At 40.9% G+C, this 21814-nt stretch overlaps 1 protein-coding gene across 1 annotated transcript in view; it reads right to left on the reverse strand.

Annotated features, from left to right (window-relative positions):
* Positions 1-17492, reverse strand: part of VEGFC (vascular endothelial growth factor C) — a 203223-nt gene extending 185731 nt beyond the window's left edge. The window contains exon 1 of the mRNA XM_088446962.1: positions 16899-17492. Coding sequence (XP_088303088.1) covers positions 16899-17012 — 114 coding nt within the window. The 5' untranslated portion in view covers positions 17013-17492. The remainder of the gene's footprint in view (positions 1-16898) is intronic.
* Positions 17493-21814: the final 4322 nt, after the last annotated feature.

Here is a 21814-nt window from a genome sequence, read left to right on the forward strand (position 1 = left end):
CTGTAAGTGCTGTTTTATATGCTGTAAATGTTAATAGACAAACCATAAAATGTGGTCCATGAAGTTTTTTTATTTGATCATATTTCTGCTTTTTGTTTCTAAAATTATCCATGATGCATTGTAGACACAAAAGTACAATTGTCCAAATTGTAATAATTCATGGAAGTTTAAAAAAAAAAATACATTTATTTTAAAACAAGGATGAGTTTGAGGATAAGGAATTCCTAGGATATAATTTATCCAATAAACAATGCTATTCATTTATGAAATACAAAATGGCTGAGTTTACTGGAATTTCCTCCAAAGCGCATGGTTTCGAGCAAGATGTTTTTCTGGGAGGAGCAGATTAGGTCCCTTACTGAATGATGGGCATTTCTTGGTAAGTGCAGAGTTATGGTGCATAAACACGGTCAGATATGTCAGATGAACGATTGAGCGATTTACCAACGATTTGAACGATTTTTGCCTGTATTAAAATGAATGGAATCGTCCAAATCTGACTGCAAACACATCAGATGTCAGATATCGTTGTCTGACAAATGGGAACGTGCATCGTTCATCTGACAAACATGTCAGATATGTCAGATTTTCCTTCAGATATGAACGATTTTTAAAATCGTTATTGTACAGATCTGAAGGAAAATCTGACAGTGTGTATGCACCATAAGGGGGTATATTTACTAAAGTGAGCATTTTTAGAAGTGGAGATGTTGCCCATAGCAACCAATCAGATTCTACTTAACATTTAACTAGCACCTTCTAGAAGATAATAGCTAGAATCTGATTGGTTTGCTATGGGCAACATCTCCACTTCTAAAAATGCTCACTTTAGTAAATTTACCCCTAAGTGTACCAATGCACCTAGATTTTCAGAACAGTGCAAAAATGAGAAGCAGAAATATGAAACAGGAACAAAAAGGAGTTGAGAGAGTGTATTTTTAGGGGAGTTCCCTAGTATGTGCACCACCTGTCCACTTACACTAGCGCCAGGCATTGTCTGGAACGTTTAATATGACAGATCTGCTAGTTCTACAGCACTATCTAGGTATACTGTAGCCAACAAAAGTGTTGCAGCCAAAAATACAGACCCCCTGATTTTTTTATTTTATTATTTCCTCTAAACATCTGTTGGAATTAACAGTTGTGGTCTCCAAACTTATCTTACTTTGAAATTGAGAGACAAAGAGCCTGTAATATTAATACTGTTCATCCTTTTAAATCACAAAAAGAATACAAAAAGCACTGACAAAATTATAGACACCCTTGACTAAAAATTTGGTAGCATGACCTTCTGTCCAAGTAACTACAAACGGCTTCCTACAGCCATGGATGAGCATCCTGTACGAGTCTTCCCAGATTTTATGGTGGCATTCTCCCAATTGCTCATTTCAGATCACTCCAAATGTTTTAGATTTAGATCTGGTCTCATTGCTAGCCACTTTAGAACAATCCAGAGTCTTGTCTTGGAAATTCCAGAACTTTTCAAGAAGTGCGTTTGGGGTCATTGTCCTACTGAAAGACCCACGAACTTCAACAGACCAAGGTCTCAAACTAGGTTCAACATTGTCCTACAATACGGCCTGGTAAACTGCAGAGGTCATAATGAAATTCACATGTTCAAGGAATCTAATGCCAAATACAGCACAGCAACCACAATTATCACTGAGCCTCATGTTTGACTATAGGAAATGAAAGTTTAATTTTGCTGTCTGTAAACAAAAAGGATGATGTGCTTTACTAAAAGCTCTAATTTGACCTCATCTGTCCAGAAGGATGATCCCAGAAGGATTTTGACATTCTCAACTGATGTTTCCCAAACTCCAGTTAGGCATTCTCCTGTATTCTTATCAGCATAGGAGCCCTACCATACCAAGCCCTCTTTTTAGTTTGTGATAGATGGGGCCCTCTGATTTGATTCACTACCAAATAGATTCAAGCTGACCTCCAGAGTCTCTCTCTATCATTCAAACAAACTTTCACTCCAATCATCAGTCAAGTTTTCGCTTGTGGTCACATCAGGATTAGCTACAATGCCATGGGCCTATAACATCCTACTAACATGACCACCGGAAATCAAGCTCTAAATATTGATTTGCAGCCTTAGATGGTCCACAATTGGCTACAATCTACTGTCCTACCTGCATAGACATTTCTGCTTTTCTGTTGTGAAAGTTCAATTTCAAAGTGAAGGAGAATCAACTACTTGAAATCTAATTATTTCAATATACTTATAAACAAGGTGCCAATAATTTAATGAGCCATTTAAGGATTTCTGTATCCGATTCATTCTAAAGACTAATGCTGGGTACCCACAATCCCCTGGATCGGGCCAACATATCAGACACATTGTCTAGTGTGTACCAACTATGTGTGCCCCAGTTGCCCAACATCGGGGTCGTTCCTTCATTCGTGCATGCACGGTTGATAGACCGACCCAAATGCCAATGCCGGTAAGTTCAATGGTGGCGGTGAGCGACATATTGGGTGGGCGGTCACCAGATTGTGCAGGGTGTACCGACCACCTGATAAGTCATTCATCAGCACCATCGGGCATTGCGTCGGGGTGGGGGGGGGGGGGAGAGAGGGGGTCGGGTAGTGTGTACCCACTTTTAGGGGCCACTTCAAGCTTGTATGATTTTGAACAGCTGCTGTGCAAAAATATGCTAATGCATGCAAGAGGTGTCTGAAGGAAAAAGACCTATCCTGCCGGCCCGATGCCTGCATCCAAAGACACAGGATCGGATTAACATCACAATGTTTGCATCATCGGCAATCTGAGTAAGCCTCAACTAAAGGATGACACCTCCTGCCCGCTTAAATTTGCATCAGAAAAAACAGACACTTGCCTCGGTACACCTACAAAACGGTGCCAATCTGCCCCAAAATGGCAGCAGCATTTCAATCATGCTGTGGATTTCTGACAATGCATGAGAGCTCGTAGAACAGGTCACATGCATGGGCAGTCCCTTCGCCATCAGAGAATGACACACTGCAAACCAAACATGCACATATAGTACATAGATATCAGAATGTGTTTTTACCTATTTTAACAATTTTGTGGAAGTAATGGCACAATATTAGAGAAAGCTGCAAGGGTATCAATATTTTTTATCCACAGCCGCATAGAACTACAACTTCAAATACACAAAAGAACCATAGGATTAATTTAAGCCATAAGCGAAGCTAAACCAAGCAGTATTTTAGGAGATATACCAGATATCATTAAATTAAAGTTATGGATAGTTGTAAAGTGGTAGAGGTTTCATGTGACATTTGCCAGTTTGCACAGTGAGACACTTTAATTTGAAATAACTTTTATGATGCAGTCCACATAAAGGGAAATGTTCTGCAATTTAGGTAACAATATATACATTATAGTATGTCGATGATTTCTACAAAGAGGAGTGTTGTACAATACTAGATATTTCACAGAGGCGATGGAACATTTCCAAACAGTAGATGGCAATGCTGCTTCATGTGTGAGATTTATCTTGTCATGTGTAAAGTCTAAAGCTAGGTATACACTGTGTGATTTTTTATCAAACAGACAAACTGGATGATTTTCTGCAAAATCACAGTCCTGATATCTGTGCTACACACTATACAATTTAATTGAAATACCTGGTGAATTTCACAGTCAATTTGCATATGTACACGCACAAGGATGAGGAGGTAAATCAAGAAAAATCTTTGTAGAGAATGCACACAGTGCAGGATAATCTGCATCTTTTGTCTGATATCTTCTGCCAAGTCTCATCGATCAAATAATTGAAGGAATGAGTTTGTGGATGTTTAACCATTTTATCAGCGAAATGCTGAATCGCTCATGGCAAAAATCGTCACAATAATTGTATAGTGTATACCTAGCTTAACTTTAGATGCTTAGGGTCCCATTTATCAACGAGTTTTATCATACGCAACGAGTTTTAAAACTTGCTGAGTATGATAAATGGTGCTCCAGCCAATCAGCTCCCAACTGTCATTTTTCAAACAGCTGACCGTTAGGAGCAGATTGGCTGGAGCACCATTATCATACGCAACAAGCTTTACTACTCGTTGCGTATGATAAAACTCATTGATAAATGGGCCCCATAGTACTATGGTAAAATCAATATTACATTTGAGATAGTCAAACTGAAAGACAAATGGCTTTAAAAAAAAAAGATAACAGACCTGGTAGAAATTTTTATTGGTATAAAATAATTGCAAAAAATCTTAAAGGAAGAATTCCACACTAACCTTAGTTTTAATTCAGTGAGATAGGCGAGTGCTTTGACAGTGTCATTACAAGTTTAGCTGCACCTGTCTTTCAAAGAACTGATCAGAGAAAAGAAATGTTACTATTTGATGGGTCATATGGCCAATATGTGTAACTGTATATCTTCTCCCCGTACAGTTCATGAAATCCAGGAATACAGATTGTTTATCAGATGCATTCCTGGCCATAATTTCCATAATTGGATAATTGATAGGATGATCTGCTAAATAGTCATGATTTGAAGAAACAGCTGAAAACTTACAGTATGATAACACTATTATGTTGGTTTTGTTTCCCTTTAATCAAATAAACATAGAATTTGACGGCAGGTAAGAACCACTTGGCCCATCTTATCTGCCCTTTAAAACTCAGAGGTTATGGAACATGCATCATTTCTGATGAAGTAATTAACACATTTAGGGCCGTAGTCAATTAGAGCAAAAAGTGCCGTTTAGCTAAAAGTTTATGCGGATTCTGACTCTGTTTTCAAAGTATATCCATATTCAATTCCAGGACGTTATCGCCTCAGCGGAAACTCAATGCAAAAGATTCGCCTATGAATAGGAGGTGAAAAGTGCAAAATCTTTATTTTGGGGTGCAAACGTGGGGAAACAACCCAGTCCCCTTGGGACAGCCCCCCAAAAGGACAAATCTGAGAATAAAATAAAAAAAAATTACCTCAGAACACCCCAAAAAAGTATTATCGATTTAGGGATGAACAAGTAAAAAGTGGGGGGTCAGGCATAAAAACTAGCGAAATAGACTTCTTGGGGTGCTGTAAGGAAGGGCCAAGTGTTGAGATTGCAGGTGCATGTTTGAGGGTGGTTTTTCATGATTGTTTTTAAGTTCACTTTACAGACATAAAAATATGCTAGCACCCATTTTCAAGTACCCCAAATTTGACTGGACTACTTTTTTTTTCAGCAAAAAATACTGCTTTATGCCATTCTTCACCACTTTTGCAAAGACACCAATACGAAGCAAATTAAACTGCTTAAGTATCCCAAACACTTTTATTAGGGCTATTAGTACACATCTACATTGATTCCCTATGTTAGTGCATCTTTTTTTGTGGTACAGACTGATTACCCCACTTCTGACAGTACTTTCTGCCTGTTCCGCATTCGCTGCTTGCAGTTTTCGCGCCCATAAAGTTTTCATGTCTGAAACTGGTGATGTAGGTGGAAAGTCAGACAGGCGAAACATTTTTGACTTTTCGTGTCTATTTGAATATGGGCCTAACTAGAACACACTGGAAGAAACTATTAATCCAGGCACAACCTTATTAGGCCCTATTTGCTTTGCTTGCTTACGGATGAGGCATGTAAAACTCAACTGATGAGATACCATAGTCGAAAAATATAAATAGTGAAATATTTAAGTATTGGGTTTTATACCAGATAATTAGAATTTCTTATCACCGCTATTCCCGACAATTAGAAAGTTTATACCACCCGGACGTATGAAGAAACACATCCAGGGAGAGGGGCACCAACAGGAACCTGTCCTTGCAATATGTAAAGCAAAGTGATTGAATCAGCGGTCATTTTAATTTGTGCTGTAGGACTCTTGGCGGCCTACTGCAGATGTGCGGTCATCAGATCACGCATGCGCGAGTCGCTATACCATGGATTTTTTTTTCAGGATTTCCCACAAAATGTTTTTAATATACACATCCCTTAATTAGAGATGAGCGGTTCGGATCTGCTGAAAATCTAACACACCGTAACTTTGGGAGTTGGACAGAGTCCCGGCTCTCCGAGTCCCGCGCATCACGCAGAGATTTTAAATATTCCAGAAGAAACGGTTTACTGTAGTGAAATTTTTTCTGGTGTTTATTTTGGTCTAACAAACGATTTAAGAGACACCAGAAAACAAATGTGGTATAGAAATAGAAACCGTTCACGTACTTGAATGTACTGTATGTAAATGTCCAGTGTGTCACACAGAGAATCACCGATTAACTCTTTAGCTGTTGTGATAAACCCATACTGACCGACGCTCCTGCATCGGCCGGGAGGCTCCCGATTACTGGGCAACGCTCCCTACTCCCCGCAGGAGAGGGCAAGTCTCCCGGTTTGGCCACCCCTCTATGCTTCCCCCAGCACCCCCGTACTTACCTGACAAAGTGTGTGGTTCAGAGGGGTCAGATGACGCAATTTGCGCTGAATCACATCATCATAGCCCCGTCCCCTGCGTTTCAATGCTGGAAATTGTCATTGTGAAGCAGAGGGCTGGGCCACGATAACGCGATCGTGCTGCCATGCACCTGCACCACCTCTCTATTAATGCCCCCAGGACCCCTGCAGCTCCAACCTGGCTATCCCCTCCCAGCTGGGGCAACCAGAAAGTTGGCAAGCATGAATAACCCAGGACTGTCCCAGGCACAGAGATGCATAGAGCCATGCCAGCAAAACAAGAGGAAAAAATCCTCTTCAAGAAGTTCACACCGTGGATTTCTTCTTTTTCCAAAGTGTAAAGCACCAAAGTAGACAGACAATGCTTTGTACACTAGGGGCCTTATTCAGCTGTGTACACTAGTGCACTGCTGAACGCAGATTCCCGATGTTCGGGAATATGCGCAGGTGCCGAATCCATATTGCGCACGTGCAGTACGTGTCCTGTGTGATCGCAAGCAGAGCGGCAGCAGACTGTTAGTCTTCACTCTAGCACCCTGCACATGTCACAACCAATAAAAATGCACGATAATGATATCGTTCATTTTGCTATCGTTCAGATAGTTAATTTTTTGGTGCCTTGCATCCCTCAAACGGCCAGCGATGCGTGGACACATATGGACGATAACTATATCGTTCATCAGCCGCGCATGAAATCGACCAGGTTACATAGGGACCCGCGATAGTTGATTGCTGGTCGCTGGCCCGTCGTTAGTGGGATGGTGGTGTGCTGGATGATCGTTATCGATCATCCATCACTCCAGGAAGGTGCTGGGAGGTCAGCGATATCGTTATCGCTGACTGATCGTACCGTATGTACGCACACTGATATCTGGATAAGAAAGAATTACCAGGAATATATAATCTGTTTGCCTTACAAAGGGCCCCATTTACAAACGAAATATAACCGCTTTAGCGCTCGCTAAAGGGGTTATACCATCTTCCTGTATTTAGTAAACAGCGGTAATCTTAGATTACCACTGTTTGTACAGCATCGCTCTCACCATCTAAAAGATGGCGAGAGCGATGCGGGCCCCATTGCCGGCAATGGAGAGCTGGCGGTGCCTTTCCGGCTTCAACGAAGCCTTCCAGGCACTGCCGGGTCTCCCTGTCATGCACATGCGCAGACGGACCGTTGCGCATGTGCATGACCCTGGAGCCCCGTCGCTGGCAGCGTTAGGCTGCCAGCAGCCCAGCAGAGGACCTTGTCGAGGACGAGGATTCCGCGGGACCTCGACGGAGGGGTAAGTATTACTAAATACCAGTGGAATCACAGTGATACTAAACGAAAATTCCCGCTGATATTTCCCTTCGTTTGTAAATGGGGCCCAAAGTATATTATTATGATGTAAGAAAGTGTTGTTCCACTTCACAGCCATCCAAAATCATAGCAAACCTAGGCTGACTCCTGTTCAGTTCTACTCACAGAGAAAACAAAACAGAATAGTTTTGGGGAGAAAATGTGAAATGTACATAGAAACCTGTGATGTACTTTGGAAATAAGACATGTATAGACAAGTTCTATCATTCTTTTAGAGTTGTTTGTTATGTCACTAGCTAAATGATTTCTCTTTTATGCAAACATTGCATGATTATAATGCTAAACTGCACAAGATAAAAGGGACGAAGTAATAAGGTCGACATTTACAGTGTCGACAATTATGATGTCAATAGTGTTAAAGATGCTCAGAATGTTGATGTATGAAATGTCAACATTTTCAGAATGTTGACATGAGGGTTAGGCTGAGGGTCAAAAGTGTTATCATAAGGCACTAGGGTAGCATGGATAGCAAGCGAACCTCCAGCTGCTGTTGAACTACACATCCCAACACGCCCTGCAACAGTTTTAGCATGGCCAAATAGCAAAACTGTGACCAGGTATGCTGGGAAGTGTAGTTCTTCAACAGCTGGGGAGCCACTTATTGCCCACCCCTGCACTAGCGGGAGGTTAATGTTAGGCTACGAGGGACAGGGGTTAAGGTTAGGCACTAGAGGGTGGGCTAAGGATAGTGGAAGAATACTTAACTGAACGCTGGAGCATCAGTTGACTGCCGGAATAAACAGTCCCTGGAAGCCACCGCAGGAGTTGCCATTGCCACCGGAAGCAGGTAAGTAACTGCTGGGCCATCAGGGATGATATGTGGTCATTCTAACATGTTGACATTTCAACAGTGTTTACATGAAGAATGTCGACATCGTCATTGTTGCATACTTGCCAACTCTCCCTGGATATCAGGGAGACTCCCTGAAATAATCGTAATCTCCCTGAAGAGCCTGGCAATCTCCCCGACTGCACCTTATCTCTATTATGTAGCGATTATATACTTTGAAAACAAAAATCAGAGATATACGCATTCAAATCCCAGCATTGATTATTTGGCACAATGATCCCTATGGCTACATGCATTTTCAAATAAGGTTTCTCGTGGACATTAATATGGAACTACTTGTTAGTAACACACAATACATGAACAAGCCCTGAAAAGTATATGTATTTTCATCATCAAGTAGATCTTTCTGAGCCAGAACTGCTGCTTTGGGATCATTTACCTTTGATGTCAACTTAATGACACGCCACTTTAACGCCGCACTCATAAGTGTTACTTACACAATGTCCCTGAAATGCTTTTTTAAAGTAGGCAAGTATTTAATGTTGACATTATGACTGTCGACATATACAGTACCACACCCCCAAACAATTGCCATTAGTGTAACACAATGAAAAAGTAGGTGACATTTATGAAAAGGACTCTGGCATTCATATATAAAATCATACAGGTGCCTTTAATACATCAGACAAATTGCTCTGATTGAATTTGTTACAATGGAAAAATAATTCTAATGCTGCTTCATTTCTGTTATTATAATTTATTTATATAATGCCCCATTGGCGCTTACAGGCAAAGTGTTCTAACACACAAGCTCACATACACATACAGGCCCTTATTCAGAGGCGGCCGTACGGTCTACGACCGCCTCGATGTTTTGCCAGAGCGCATGCGCACGAGGGAGCCGGCTCCCTCGTGCGCATGCGTGAGACCCGCTACGATCGACAGCGCCGGTCATAGCGGGTCTCTTTCCAAAGGGGGCGAGCTGTCGATGTTGATTGACAGCTCGCCCCGTTTGGAAGGCGGGCCGGGGGTTGGCAGCCCAAACGGCATGGGAACGCCTGCCGTTTGGGGGAGGCCCCACTGACATCACTAGTGATGTCAGTGGAGAGCTTCCGGCTCTGACAGAGCCAGAAGCTCTCCGGGGCTTACGACAAGTGAGACCCTACCCTAGGGTCTCGTCGTAAGCCCCGAGACCATCGCGACCATCACCCGAGCGGTCGTTAGAGCTGTGGGTGTTAACCCACAGCCTAACGACTGCAACAGAGGCGGGCGGTCAGGATGCAAGTGGCCGCCCAGTTTCTGAGCGACCGCTTGCATCCTCCGACCGCCTCGGAATGAGGCCCACAGTACCTACATTTAGTCAACATCAGTGACCGTTCCTCCATTATTCAGCCATAGGTTTGCAAAAGTTCCGGATTGTGATCCTGCGTAAAATTAGCCGGCTTCTGGGGATTGCATCGACTGCAGTCCCTAGAAGCCGGGAAGGGCTGGAGGAAAGGCAGGGGAGTGGCTTCCCAATGGAGGTGCTGTTTGCCGTCACATGCAAAAAACGCCTCCAATGGGAAGCACTGTCAGGCAGTCACTGAGGTTGGTAGATTTTACTGGGGGCTGCAGTGGTGCAGCACTAGGCTAAATTCACCAATGCCTATAGGTATGGGGTTTTTTGTATGTGGGGGGGGGGGGTAACCGTTCTATTTCTAAACTTTTTTCACTGTACGATACAACGACCCCATAGTACACAACATTTATGCTGCTACCGCCGAAAATAGAGTTTTCTTTTATTAATCAAATCTACAGGGTGATTCTCTGTGTGATGCATGGGACATTTACATACATACATACATACATACCATACACTGTTTCTAAAGTTTCTTTTCTGGTGTCCAAGCTGCCGATGTATCAAGCAGCATTAGCTGATTAAACTCTTGGGGGTCTATTGAAAAATGTGGAGAAGAGAACCAGTGGAAAATTTGCCCATAGCAACCAAGTAGCATTTATCAAGTACAGTCTGTAAAATAATAGGTAGGAGCTGATTGGTTGCTATGGGCAACTTCTCTACTGGTCCATTTCTCCAAACTTTCCACTGCTTGATAAATAGACCCCTAACAAGAAACAACCAAAAAAAAAAATTACTTTAGTTTTCACCACTAACTATCCTTCCTATGCACAAAGGTAACATTGCTTCAGATTTTACAAAAAACTGTTAAATAATGCAATAATCTAGGAGCCAGCCATTACTTCATCTCTCTATGAGCTCAGGGGGAGTGGCCTGTTAGGGGGCATGGGCAAAAAGAAATAAAAAATTACTAAACATCACACCTGGTACCGGCATTCTGGGACTCCCAGTGGGATTAAACGAAAAAGCGCCCAGTTTGGGTATTATACCCAGTCGCCCAGAATGCTGGCTTCAGTTAATAACTACAATGGCAGTGGGCCAGCTAAGTGACTGCAGCCGTACCCTCAAACTGCAGCGCCCTGGGTGATAGTCCTGTTTGCCCGGCCCTAGAACCACTACTGCCCATACCCATGTACTGGAAGTCATTTTTGTGCCATGTACCTAGGGGGAAACTGTGAATATATTAATACCTTTTCAGTGTAAAGTTACACCAGTTTCACATGGTGTTATCTGCAGGAAAAACCCTTTCCCTTCAGAACTTCTGTGCTGTTTCCACTCCACTGTTCTTTTAACTTACCTCCCCCCCGTTCTGCAGCTCCCCCCACTTTCTCCATGTGAGTCATCTCTGCACAGAAGCTACAGCACAGCAGTATATGCAGTTAAGTGTCCAAAGCGTCTGCACAGTGCCCTCTGACTGACCCTATATTCAATGTGCTCATGGCCAAACTGATGTCAGCACCTGCACAGACACAAATAGGAGACGTGGGTAAGTGATACTTTTAGGAAACTGCGCAAACATTATCCAGTTGACATCGCAGAAAGTATTGGTTTTCACTACCAATACTCATACATGTCATACTTTGTACATAGCTGTGACTTTTCTAGTTGCTATATGGATTGAAAAAATTGCGGCAGTTCCACGACTCTTGGTACATATGCCCCCAAGTCTTAAATACAGTACTTCGTTGGTAGACGATATGTCACTGCAGTAAACAGTTCCTTCTAAAAATGTTTAAAACTCAGCATCTGGTGCATCATGCATAGTTTTTAGAAATGCCACAAGGAACTGTTTACTGTAGTGACATTTTTTCTACCAATTAAGTATTTAAGACTTAAGCTGGGTACACAGACGATTTTTGGCATGATATGCCCTATTCCTATGTATTGGGTTGACATATCGTCCAATTCGTCTAATGAGTACCCACTATGTTGGCTGTTGCGCGATCCTGTTTGGTCGTCAGTCGCATCGTCAGGTTGTCCCTACATGCAGCTCAACCTGAAGACGCGGCTGATGACCCCATGCAGCGAGATGCGGCAGGGGCTGACATATCAGGTGGTCAGGCACCAGATTGTCTAATGTGTACCGGCCATCTGAATGCTGGCCAGCTTTAGAAACCATTAAAAAAAAAAAGTGGTATAGAAAACAGTTCAAGTACTTGAATGTATGTAAATGTCCTATGCATCACTGAGAGAATTACCCTACAACTGAATTTGGCTACCGGTGGTAAACATCGCTGGGGGTCTCTAGTGACAGTTTCCTCACTAGCTATTGCCTGTTTAACAAGAGGAGCGACAGTACAAGTACTACCGCTGTCTTCCAGTCTCTATCTCAGGATAGCAATATCAGTGGGTGGAGAAATGTAAAAATGCTTTATTATTAACATAAAGCAGTTTTTTCCAAAATAACAGTATAAAAAAATGTTTATTTTTTTATTTTTCAGTAACACTGCACATGAGCAAGTCAGCTTGAAGGCCCATAAGCCGCATATCCACTTGCCAATTTTAATGCGCTATTAAACGATAACAATATCGTTATAGTTCAATCGCTCATTAATCGTGCAAGAATTGGGCACTAAAAGTTCGGAAACGAACAGCGATGCGCGCGCCCGCTGGTTATTTCTGACATCAATGATCACCCGAAAATGCCGGTCAATCTGCCGATAACGACAGATTGGCCATGTTCAGGGATGAGGGAGGGTGCCTACACTGACCGACATCATTCAGTGTAGGCACTGCAGGGGAAGAGGAAAGACTGTACGATTACGATATTGTAATCGTACTGTCGTTCCAGAGTCGGGCAGTGGATGCGCGGCTGCCTGGCAAAGGGGGGAAGGGTCTTCTTACAACTACTGGTGTGCCACCAGGAACTTCAGCATCAATCAGTTCTTCTTGGCAAATTGATCCAAAAGAGATTTTCTTTCCTTGTGATAAAAGGCAATATAAAATATATCAGCCATCATTGATAACATGCATCCACAAGATAGAATTCAGAAATACGTGTATGCAGTGCACCCATTACCCCAGGAAGGCAACATATAGCAGGGTTCATGTCCAGAATTATTCTATATTGTGTGCTACTTCTAAGAATAGTTAAATGAGTTACACTTAGTATAGTAACTGCAGGTTCTCCATATATATTACAGAGACACAGATGTCATTTTTGTCTCCGATTATTCCTTGTAACCTACTTATCATTCCTTTTCTGCCAACTATTTTACAGCTGCTAGACAACTTCCTCAATGATTTAATTACTTTTATTCTCCGACCGGAGAAATAGCAGACAATTCAGTATTGGATCCTACTTGGCACAGCCAGTTGCGGGATGGATGGAGTATGTATGTATGTATGTATGTATGTATGTATGTATGTATGTATGTATTTTTAAAGGGTTATAAAGTAAAGTGTCAGCAATATAAGAGTGTGATTTGAAAAAGGGAAAATACATTTGCTAAACATTTTAGAACAGTTTTGTTTTAGCGCGTAAAATGATTAATCTAAAACGATAATCATACAAAGCCTTAAAAATGCCAAATGACACACAAGTCCATAGAGTTGGAGATTAGGGAAGCAGGGACCTGCCAAGAATGGAAAAAAAAAAAGTTGCAAAATGTCAAATTGCTTTTTTTGGAAGAGAATTGTAAGCATTACTAAAAATGTGAGCAGGGGTCAGAAGACTTGGATTAATCTTCTGGTTTGGTTGTACTCTATCGTAAGCACTGTAATCCCAGTTTGTTCAAATTTCCACTGCTGAAACGACAATATACAGTTCCCAATTCTTAGCAGGAGTGAGGAACGTATCATTCGAGCAACTGGTGCAATCTGACAGGTCCGAAGGCCGGTCTACAAACTTTCACTTTACTATTTGCTCCCGGCTAAGTACTCATTGCAATGTTTGGAATGGGAGAATGTAGTAATCGGTTTGTAAATAGAAAGTAAAAGAGGACTGTCATATTGTTACTTACAATGAACTCAGTTAATCTACTATATAGTTTTAAGATTCCCTATACATAAACAGTAGGTAGACTGTTCCCCAGGTGTTACAGAACTACTATTCCCTGTGTGTTTTCCAGCTACATCAGAAAAGCTGCACATTGCAGTAAAAATTATAGATCTGGGTTTTTTTTTTCTTTTACTTCAAAAAGCAGTGATATAGTCCTAACAAAGATGATACAGTAAGCAAGGTGAAAGAAATGATAACACACATATAAAACTAGCTAATAGAATTGTATTGTGTAACACATTGCCTCTACGATACAATGTTGGTACACAACATGGAGAAACAGAATACAAATCTGGCTCATACATCTATACATGGACTAGGGCACAAAACCTAGATCCACACTGGGAGTAGAGAGAAGTGGAATTACTAATAGAGTCTTGGAATGGAAAGGGCCATCACAAAAGGGGCCTGGCAACACAATGTTTGTGTTCCGCCGCTTTGCTTGGTCACTTAATGCTATTCTGCACTATATTTGAAAATTCACATTTCACAAAATCTACAGTGTAGGAATAGAGCGGAGGTAAAGCCGGTCTATGAAACGATGTGGTGTAGTTGGGTGCACGCCTGGGAACGTGCAGATGGACAGTTAGAAAGTTCACAACCAAAATGTAGAAGTAGGTGTATATTTCCCTCATCTCCATCTGTATTAATTACCACAAGACATGACTGTAAGCTGTGTACACACCTGACCAACAGGTCGGCTGTTTAGCCAACCTATCTAATGATTGGTAAGTGCATGCACTTACCAATCATTTGGCCGATGTGTCTGCACTAACATCACAACTGGGCGGGTATTTAAATTTAGCCGCCTAGTTGAGATGTCAGTTAGCGGTGGTCCCTGCAGGTAGTGAACAGGAGGTTGACGGGTCACCCGTACACACAGACAGATGTGCCGATAGATCTGCTACAGGGCAGATGTGAAATGTCTGAATGACGTTGTTCACAGACATATCATCTTTACATATTCGCCAGTTCACTACACATATATCACCCATTCCATTGAACAAGTCATATCTGTCCGTGTGTACCCAGCTTAAGTAACAATATGCAAGGTGGCAGATTACTGTACCTTAATTCTAAGTGGGGCATTCAATTAGCCGCAGTAATTTGCCATGGGCTAATTGACCCCCCCCCAAGTAGCCCCAATGTGTGACTGTCTGCAGCACTTATCAGCGATTTTTTTTTTTTTTCGGGACCTCAGCACACTCCGAAAAAAGATCCACAATAATTATCCCATTTTCATGAGTCGGTCAGTGAAAACACATAGGCCTATAAATTTATCATGGATCCTATGGGATTTTGCCCCAAAACAGAATTTTTTCGGGCACAAAAATAATAAATAAAAAGTAGTTCTAATTAAATTGTCCGAAGGTAAAAAACCCCCAAAAAGTAAATTTTTTTAGCAACCGAAAAATCAAGACATTGAATTTCCCTCTAAGCTTGATAAAAAATATTTCCATGCAAAATATTCAGTTGCACATCTTATCAAACTATAATAGACCCAATCACATCTACTGCCATCATGTAACACATATATATATATATTTTTTTTTTTATTATTAAGTGACATTTCCTATAATCATCTGCATTATTACAATGATCGAATAAAGTTAAAAACTGAAAGTGTCACTAATATCGTGTTTTTTCAACCTTCTTTGTTTGTTCTTACACTTAACATGTGACAATATAAATGGAATTGTTTTGTGTGTATGTGTGACATTATAATCTGTGAACAGCCACTGTAATGCAAATGAGCTACATTGTTAGCCAAAAGGTTAATTCTGGAAATATACAAACTTTATATATTGCAAAACAAGCAAAAAAATTTAAAAAGAAAATTCACAAACATTAAAGGTTCAGAATGAGTACAAATTCCAGCCTTTACCTTTTTAACTACAGGTCAGTTCAATAAATACCATTATCTCCTGATGTCTCTGTTTACCTAACTGTAATTAGGTAATAATAACATTGCCTATTCCAATTCTGGGAACCTGATGCAGGATCAGACCAGACCACCACAATATGGTAGATTTTCTCCCACTCTAGATAGATACACACACACTTATATACAGTAATACCATTGCACTTTACAATTGGGAACAAAATCTACAGTAGAACACTAATAAAATAATACTGGGTAATAACAGACAAAGATAAGAAACACTTTCTAGACTGATAGTTGCCTCCTTTGGTTAATCAGTCATTCCCTATTCATTGAACAGTTTACAAAAATAACAGCTTTGCAGACTAGAGGAACAAATTGTCTGTATCAGTCAGAAGTGAGTGAAAACACGTGCTGGCATATTGAGTGGAATTCTTAGGATGTCCGATTAACCTGTTAGCCGCTGGGTAAAGTACAGTCAGAGTCAACTGGTTGTGCTCATCTTCTGTAATAATCTAACTTGAGTGTGTTCATTGCACATAAATCAGCAAAACAAACCATGCACTGTAAGGAAGTCAGCCCAGACACACTGCACTGTGGAAACCACTGGCACCAGTACATGTCATGCTATTGTGTAGCCCAAACTCATTGTTGTCTGCAATGACATCATAGAGGCAGTCTAAGTTCTCTATGTAATAAATAATTTAAATGCAAAATAATTACACAATCATTCTCTCTCAGACTTCCAGAAAATCTCTCCAAACACTGCAAAACACTTATGTCTAACCTTTTATCCATTTCTCATGTCAGAAAATATCCCAATAAATAATGTTATTTATTGAAGCTTGATTAAATATTTATACAAAATGAAAACCAAATCATGCATGTTTGAATTGGCACAACCTGCTAATAGTGATTAAATAAATACAAATAAATCTAACGCTGTTTGCACCCAAGTAACCACAATGTGATGTAATTGGTGACTGGGACTTGTGCTAGAAGTTGGCACTGAGTTAGTGACACCTTAAACAACACGCCACCACCCTCTACCCTAGGAATTGGGCATGTCCTTACCTTGATGTCACCAAATTCCGGATCGTCGTAATAGCCTTGTCCTGACTCATAAGCTATGTCCCCCTGGATTAATACTGTGTATAGAAAGAGTAGTGCTACTTTCAGCAAGTGCATTTTCCACTCCGGGATGAGGCGCAAGTGCTTGTGGCAGTCAGGCTAGTGCGCTCCTAGTACACCCTCACTCAGTCCAGCAAGCCCCACAGCATCAGCCTCTTCCAATAAAGTGATCCAAAGGTTGCCAAGTAGTGGAACAAAGTTGCCTCAGGAAATTGGACATCCGAGTTCATTGCTACAAACTAGTTTGCGCCCAGTGTCTAGTGCCAGCATTTGGGAGACGTAAGAGATGACCGCTACAGGTTTAGGTTATAGAGCGCACAGAACGCACGTGTTTGGTGCGCAGCGCCCGGGGCAGCCTGGCAGCTGTAACTGGCAGCGGTGACTTGCAGCGCTGCCTGGCATAAGGAGATGTCAGTGGTGTATAGAGGCAGCAAATCCAGCCAGCATGAACACAGTGTGATAATGAGAAGCATGCAGGGATGGCAGGTCTAATGCAGTGCGTGTGAGGAGGAGGAGGCACACAAACAAAAATACCTCCCTCCTCTCATCCTCTGATTGTAAGTGCTGGTCTCCTCCTTCTTGTGCTCCCCCTCCCTCTTGTCAGTTGCAGGGGGGTGGAAATATCTTAGTACCACAGTGATGAACAGCTGTTCTTGCTGAGAAGTGCGCATTTCATAGTCGCCATTCCAAAGTGTCCTTAATCTCCAGGGAAAAGTCTGGTTTTAAAGGCATTGTCCTTGGAAATGTTCCTAGCTAACATCCAGGCTTTGCACAGCACCTTATCTCTAGGTCTGTGGGCGAGATGCTGCTCTCAGTTTACAGTATGTCCCTAATGGTTAAGCTATAGGGCAAAAACTCTTTTTAAAACAGAAGTGAATTAAACAATTTCAGATGTCAAGTAGTGTTGTGGGGCTTCATACTTTATATCGCTTTCTACTTTATACAACTTAGATATTTTTAGAAAGTAGCCTAGTTATCTGGAATTTTGATATTGGCACCAGTTTCTCTTCTTGACTGGTTGTCTTGATCCATGTTTAACCCCTTTAAGTGAAGAACTGTTTTCTCTTAAGTGATCAGTTTGGTATTTACTGTATAGTAAAAACAAAAAGAGTGAACATTATTCTTTATCAATCACATTTCATTTTAAAACAAAGATTCAAAGCTTTTATGAGGCGATCCTCAAATCCAGACATGTTTCACTTTCACTGTTATCCATCTTGGACCACTATAACTCTGTAAATGAATCATGTCACTGTTTTCAAATAAATCAGTCATATATAATAGAAGAGACATTACTACATCACACACATAAGTACTATAGAAACTATATTTCACATGATTCTTTACATATATTCATGTCACCTGTCTAGTACTATATATATATATATATATATATATATATATATATATAAAACACCATATACATATACACTCCCCACACTTAATCTTTTTATGAAACAACAATGGTCCACACTCACATGTCACTGCTTGTCATACCTCACTGGGGTGCAGAACACTAAGGGGTCTATTTACTAAACAGTGTTAGGAAACAAAGTGAAATGAGATAAAGTACCAGCCAATTAGCTCCTAACTGCCATGTCACAGGCTATGTTGGAAAAATGACAGTTGGGAGCTGATTGGCTGGTACCTTATCTCTTTTCACTTTGTCTCCTAACACTGCTTAGTAAATCTTAGTCTATCTATCTATCTATCTATCTATCTATCTATCTACAGTGTATCTATCTATCTTTCTATCTATCTATCTATCTATCTATCTATCTATCTACAGTGTATCTATCTATCTATCTATCTATCTATCTATCTATCTATCTACAGTGTATCTATATATCTATCTACAGTCTATCTATCTATCTTCAGTGTATCTATCTATCTGCCTGTCTGTCTATCTACAGTACATATCTATATACACTGTTTATACACACATCAGCTATAACATTAAAATCACTGACAGGTGACATGAATAGGAAGGAATCACATTGATTATCTTGTTACAATGGTACCTCTTGTAGCTGATGTGTTGGAAGCAGGAACAATGGGCAAGTGTAAGGTTCTGAGCGACTTTGACAAGGGCCAGATTGTGATGGCTAGATGACTGGGTCAGAGCATCTCCAAAATGGCAGGTCTATGTGGTGTTCCCGGTATGCAGTGGTTAGTATCTACCAAGAGTGATCCAAGGAAGGACAACCAGCAAACTGGCAACAAGTTTATGTGTACCCAAGGCTCATTGATGTGCATGGGGAGCAAAGGGTAGCCCGTCTGGTCCAATCCCACAGAGGATCTACTGTAGCAAAAAATGCTGACAAAGTGAATGCTGGCTATGATAGGTAAATTCAATCAGCATAATATTACAAATCAATGTATTTGTTATTAAAATGTTTTTCTATAATGTACTCTGTTTAATTATAAAAAAATGGTACATAGGTCACCAATTCTGCATATACTATTGTATCATACCATCTGATATTCAACAATGTAATAATAAACACTTCTTTAAAATATCAGCAAACTGTAGCCTAAACAAGTCCAGTTCAATGAAACAATGTATCTTTGTCAAACAAAGAAATGGTTCAGAGATTGCAGCAATCAGTGGTTTATGTTATATAGTGGATTTATTCATTAAAGTACATAAAAATGGTTAGCATTACTGCCTTACAGCACTGAGGTCATGGGTTCGATTACGACTACAGCCTTAACCGTGTGGAATTTGTAAATTCTCCCTGTGTTTGCGTGGGTATACTCTGGGCACTTCAGTTTCCTCCCACATTCCAAAATTCTAGTGAAAGGTAAGTATGTGCATGTACATGTGGTAGGGAATATAGATTGTAAGCTCCACAGGGGCAGGAACTGATGTGAATGTGAATGGACAGAATATGTGCGCGCGATATAAATAATTGGTACTAACAATAATAAAAAATAAGTAAAACAAAATAACCACAAACTTTCCTATATATATATATATATATATATATATATATATCAGAAGTTGTTAAATAGGTAAGTTCTTATTTTGAATTAGACAGTTATATAGTACTATATTGTGGAGGCTCCGGCAGTGATGATATCCAGTGTTGGAATGACACTTATTTGTTGTAGTATTAAATCTCAAATTTGAGTATTTGATGGCAGATAAGAACCACTTGGCCCATCTAGTCTGCCCATTTTCTAATGGCACGGCTGATGGGCATCCCAATGAGATGCTCACCGGCTGCTGCGAGAATCCTGCAACGTGCAAACAAAGACACTCTATCGGCACCCCATTGGCCACACCATCGGACATTGCAACTGCCCTATGCTAGGCGCAGAATGTCTGACTGAACATGGCTGCCGGTGTCAGTGCAACTGCATCTTTAGACACAGTTGCTGACACCATTAGATCTGTGACACACCTGCGTCTGTTAGCCACCACCCCTAGTCACCACACAGAACTGCCCATCAAAATTACATGGATCTGCATTAAATTCCGATCTGCACCTTTGTGCGTTAACCATTGGGATGCATATGCTGTGCTGCTCAGATGCATGAACAGGAAAATCATCACCCACTTGCGCCCAATGGCTTTCCTGCATCCACCTCTGAATCACCCCCCAAACACCTGCAAGTTTTTGCCTAGATTTTTATGCCTCTCACTTACTTTATGTTATGTACTGTACTTACCTTATGAGGATATTAACTGGGTGTCTGTAATTTGTGTGTGGTTGGGATTATTTGTAAGGCCATGCATTGAACACTAATCCTTCAGATCAGCTGATGAAATAATTTTTTTAAACGATTATCGTGAACATGAACAACAATTGTTATTCATGTTCCCATCATCTGTACATTGGGTGGCACACGCAGAGGGGCATTTAGAGTGCCCAAAATCTCCCCTGACTGACCTAATATTTAGCAGGACCATAGAGAATGCTGTTATAGGCCTTAAGCAAAGTAATGGAAGTTCTTAACCACTTGCCTGGTGTGGTCACATCTGATGTTAAGACCCAAAATGTTGGATCAATAATATGGCTGCTTGAGTGCATTTATTGGAGTTATCAAGACCATGGAGTGCTGTATATATCTATACAGTATTGTGTGTATATGTATATATAGTCAGAAATCCATTGCACTCGCACTCCCAGATTTGGGGTGCAAACCTGCACTCGCCATTCCCAGGCCTGGGGTGCAAGTGGCTTGCTTTTTTAAATTATATATATATATATATATATATATATATATGTACAGTCAGGTGCATAAATATTGGGACATTGACAGAATTTTCATATTTTGGCCTCTATTCACCACCACAATGGCTTTGAAATGAAACAAACAAGATGTGCTTTAACTGCAGACTTTCAGATTTAATTTGAGGGTAATTACATCCAAATCAGGTGAATGGTGTAGGAATTACAACTGTTTCTATATGTGCCTCCCACTTTTTAAGGGGCCAAAAGTAATGGGACAAACTAAACAATCCTAAATCTAACTTTCACTTTTTAATACTTTGTTGCAAATCCTTTGCAGGCAATTACAGCTTGAAGTCTGGAACGCATAGACATCACCAGACGCTGGGTTTCATCCCTAGTGATGTTCTGCCAGGCCTCTACTGCAAATGTCTTCAGTTCCTGCTTTTTCTTGGGGCATTTTCCATTCAGTTTTGTCTTCATCAAGTGAAATGCATGCTCAATCGGATTCAGGTCAGGGGATTGACTTGGCCATTGCATAACATTCCACTTTTTAGCCTTAAAAAACTCTTTGGTTGCTTCTGCAGTATGCTTCGGGTCATTGTCCATCTGCACTGTGAAGCGCCGTCCAATGAGTTCTGAAGCATTTGACTGAATATGAGAATATAATATTGCCCGAAA

The sequence above is a fragment of the Taudactylus pleione genome, unplaced genomic scaffold (genome assembly GCF_031769625.1).
Source record: "Taudactylus pleione unplaced genomic scaffold, aTauple2 ptg000408l, whole genome shotgun sequence".
Lineage (NCBI taxonomy): Eukaryota > Metazoa > Chordata > Amphibia > Anura > Myobatrachidae > Taudactylus > Taudactylus pleione.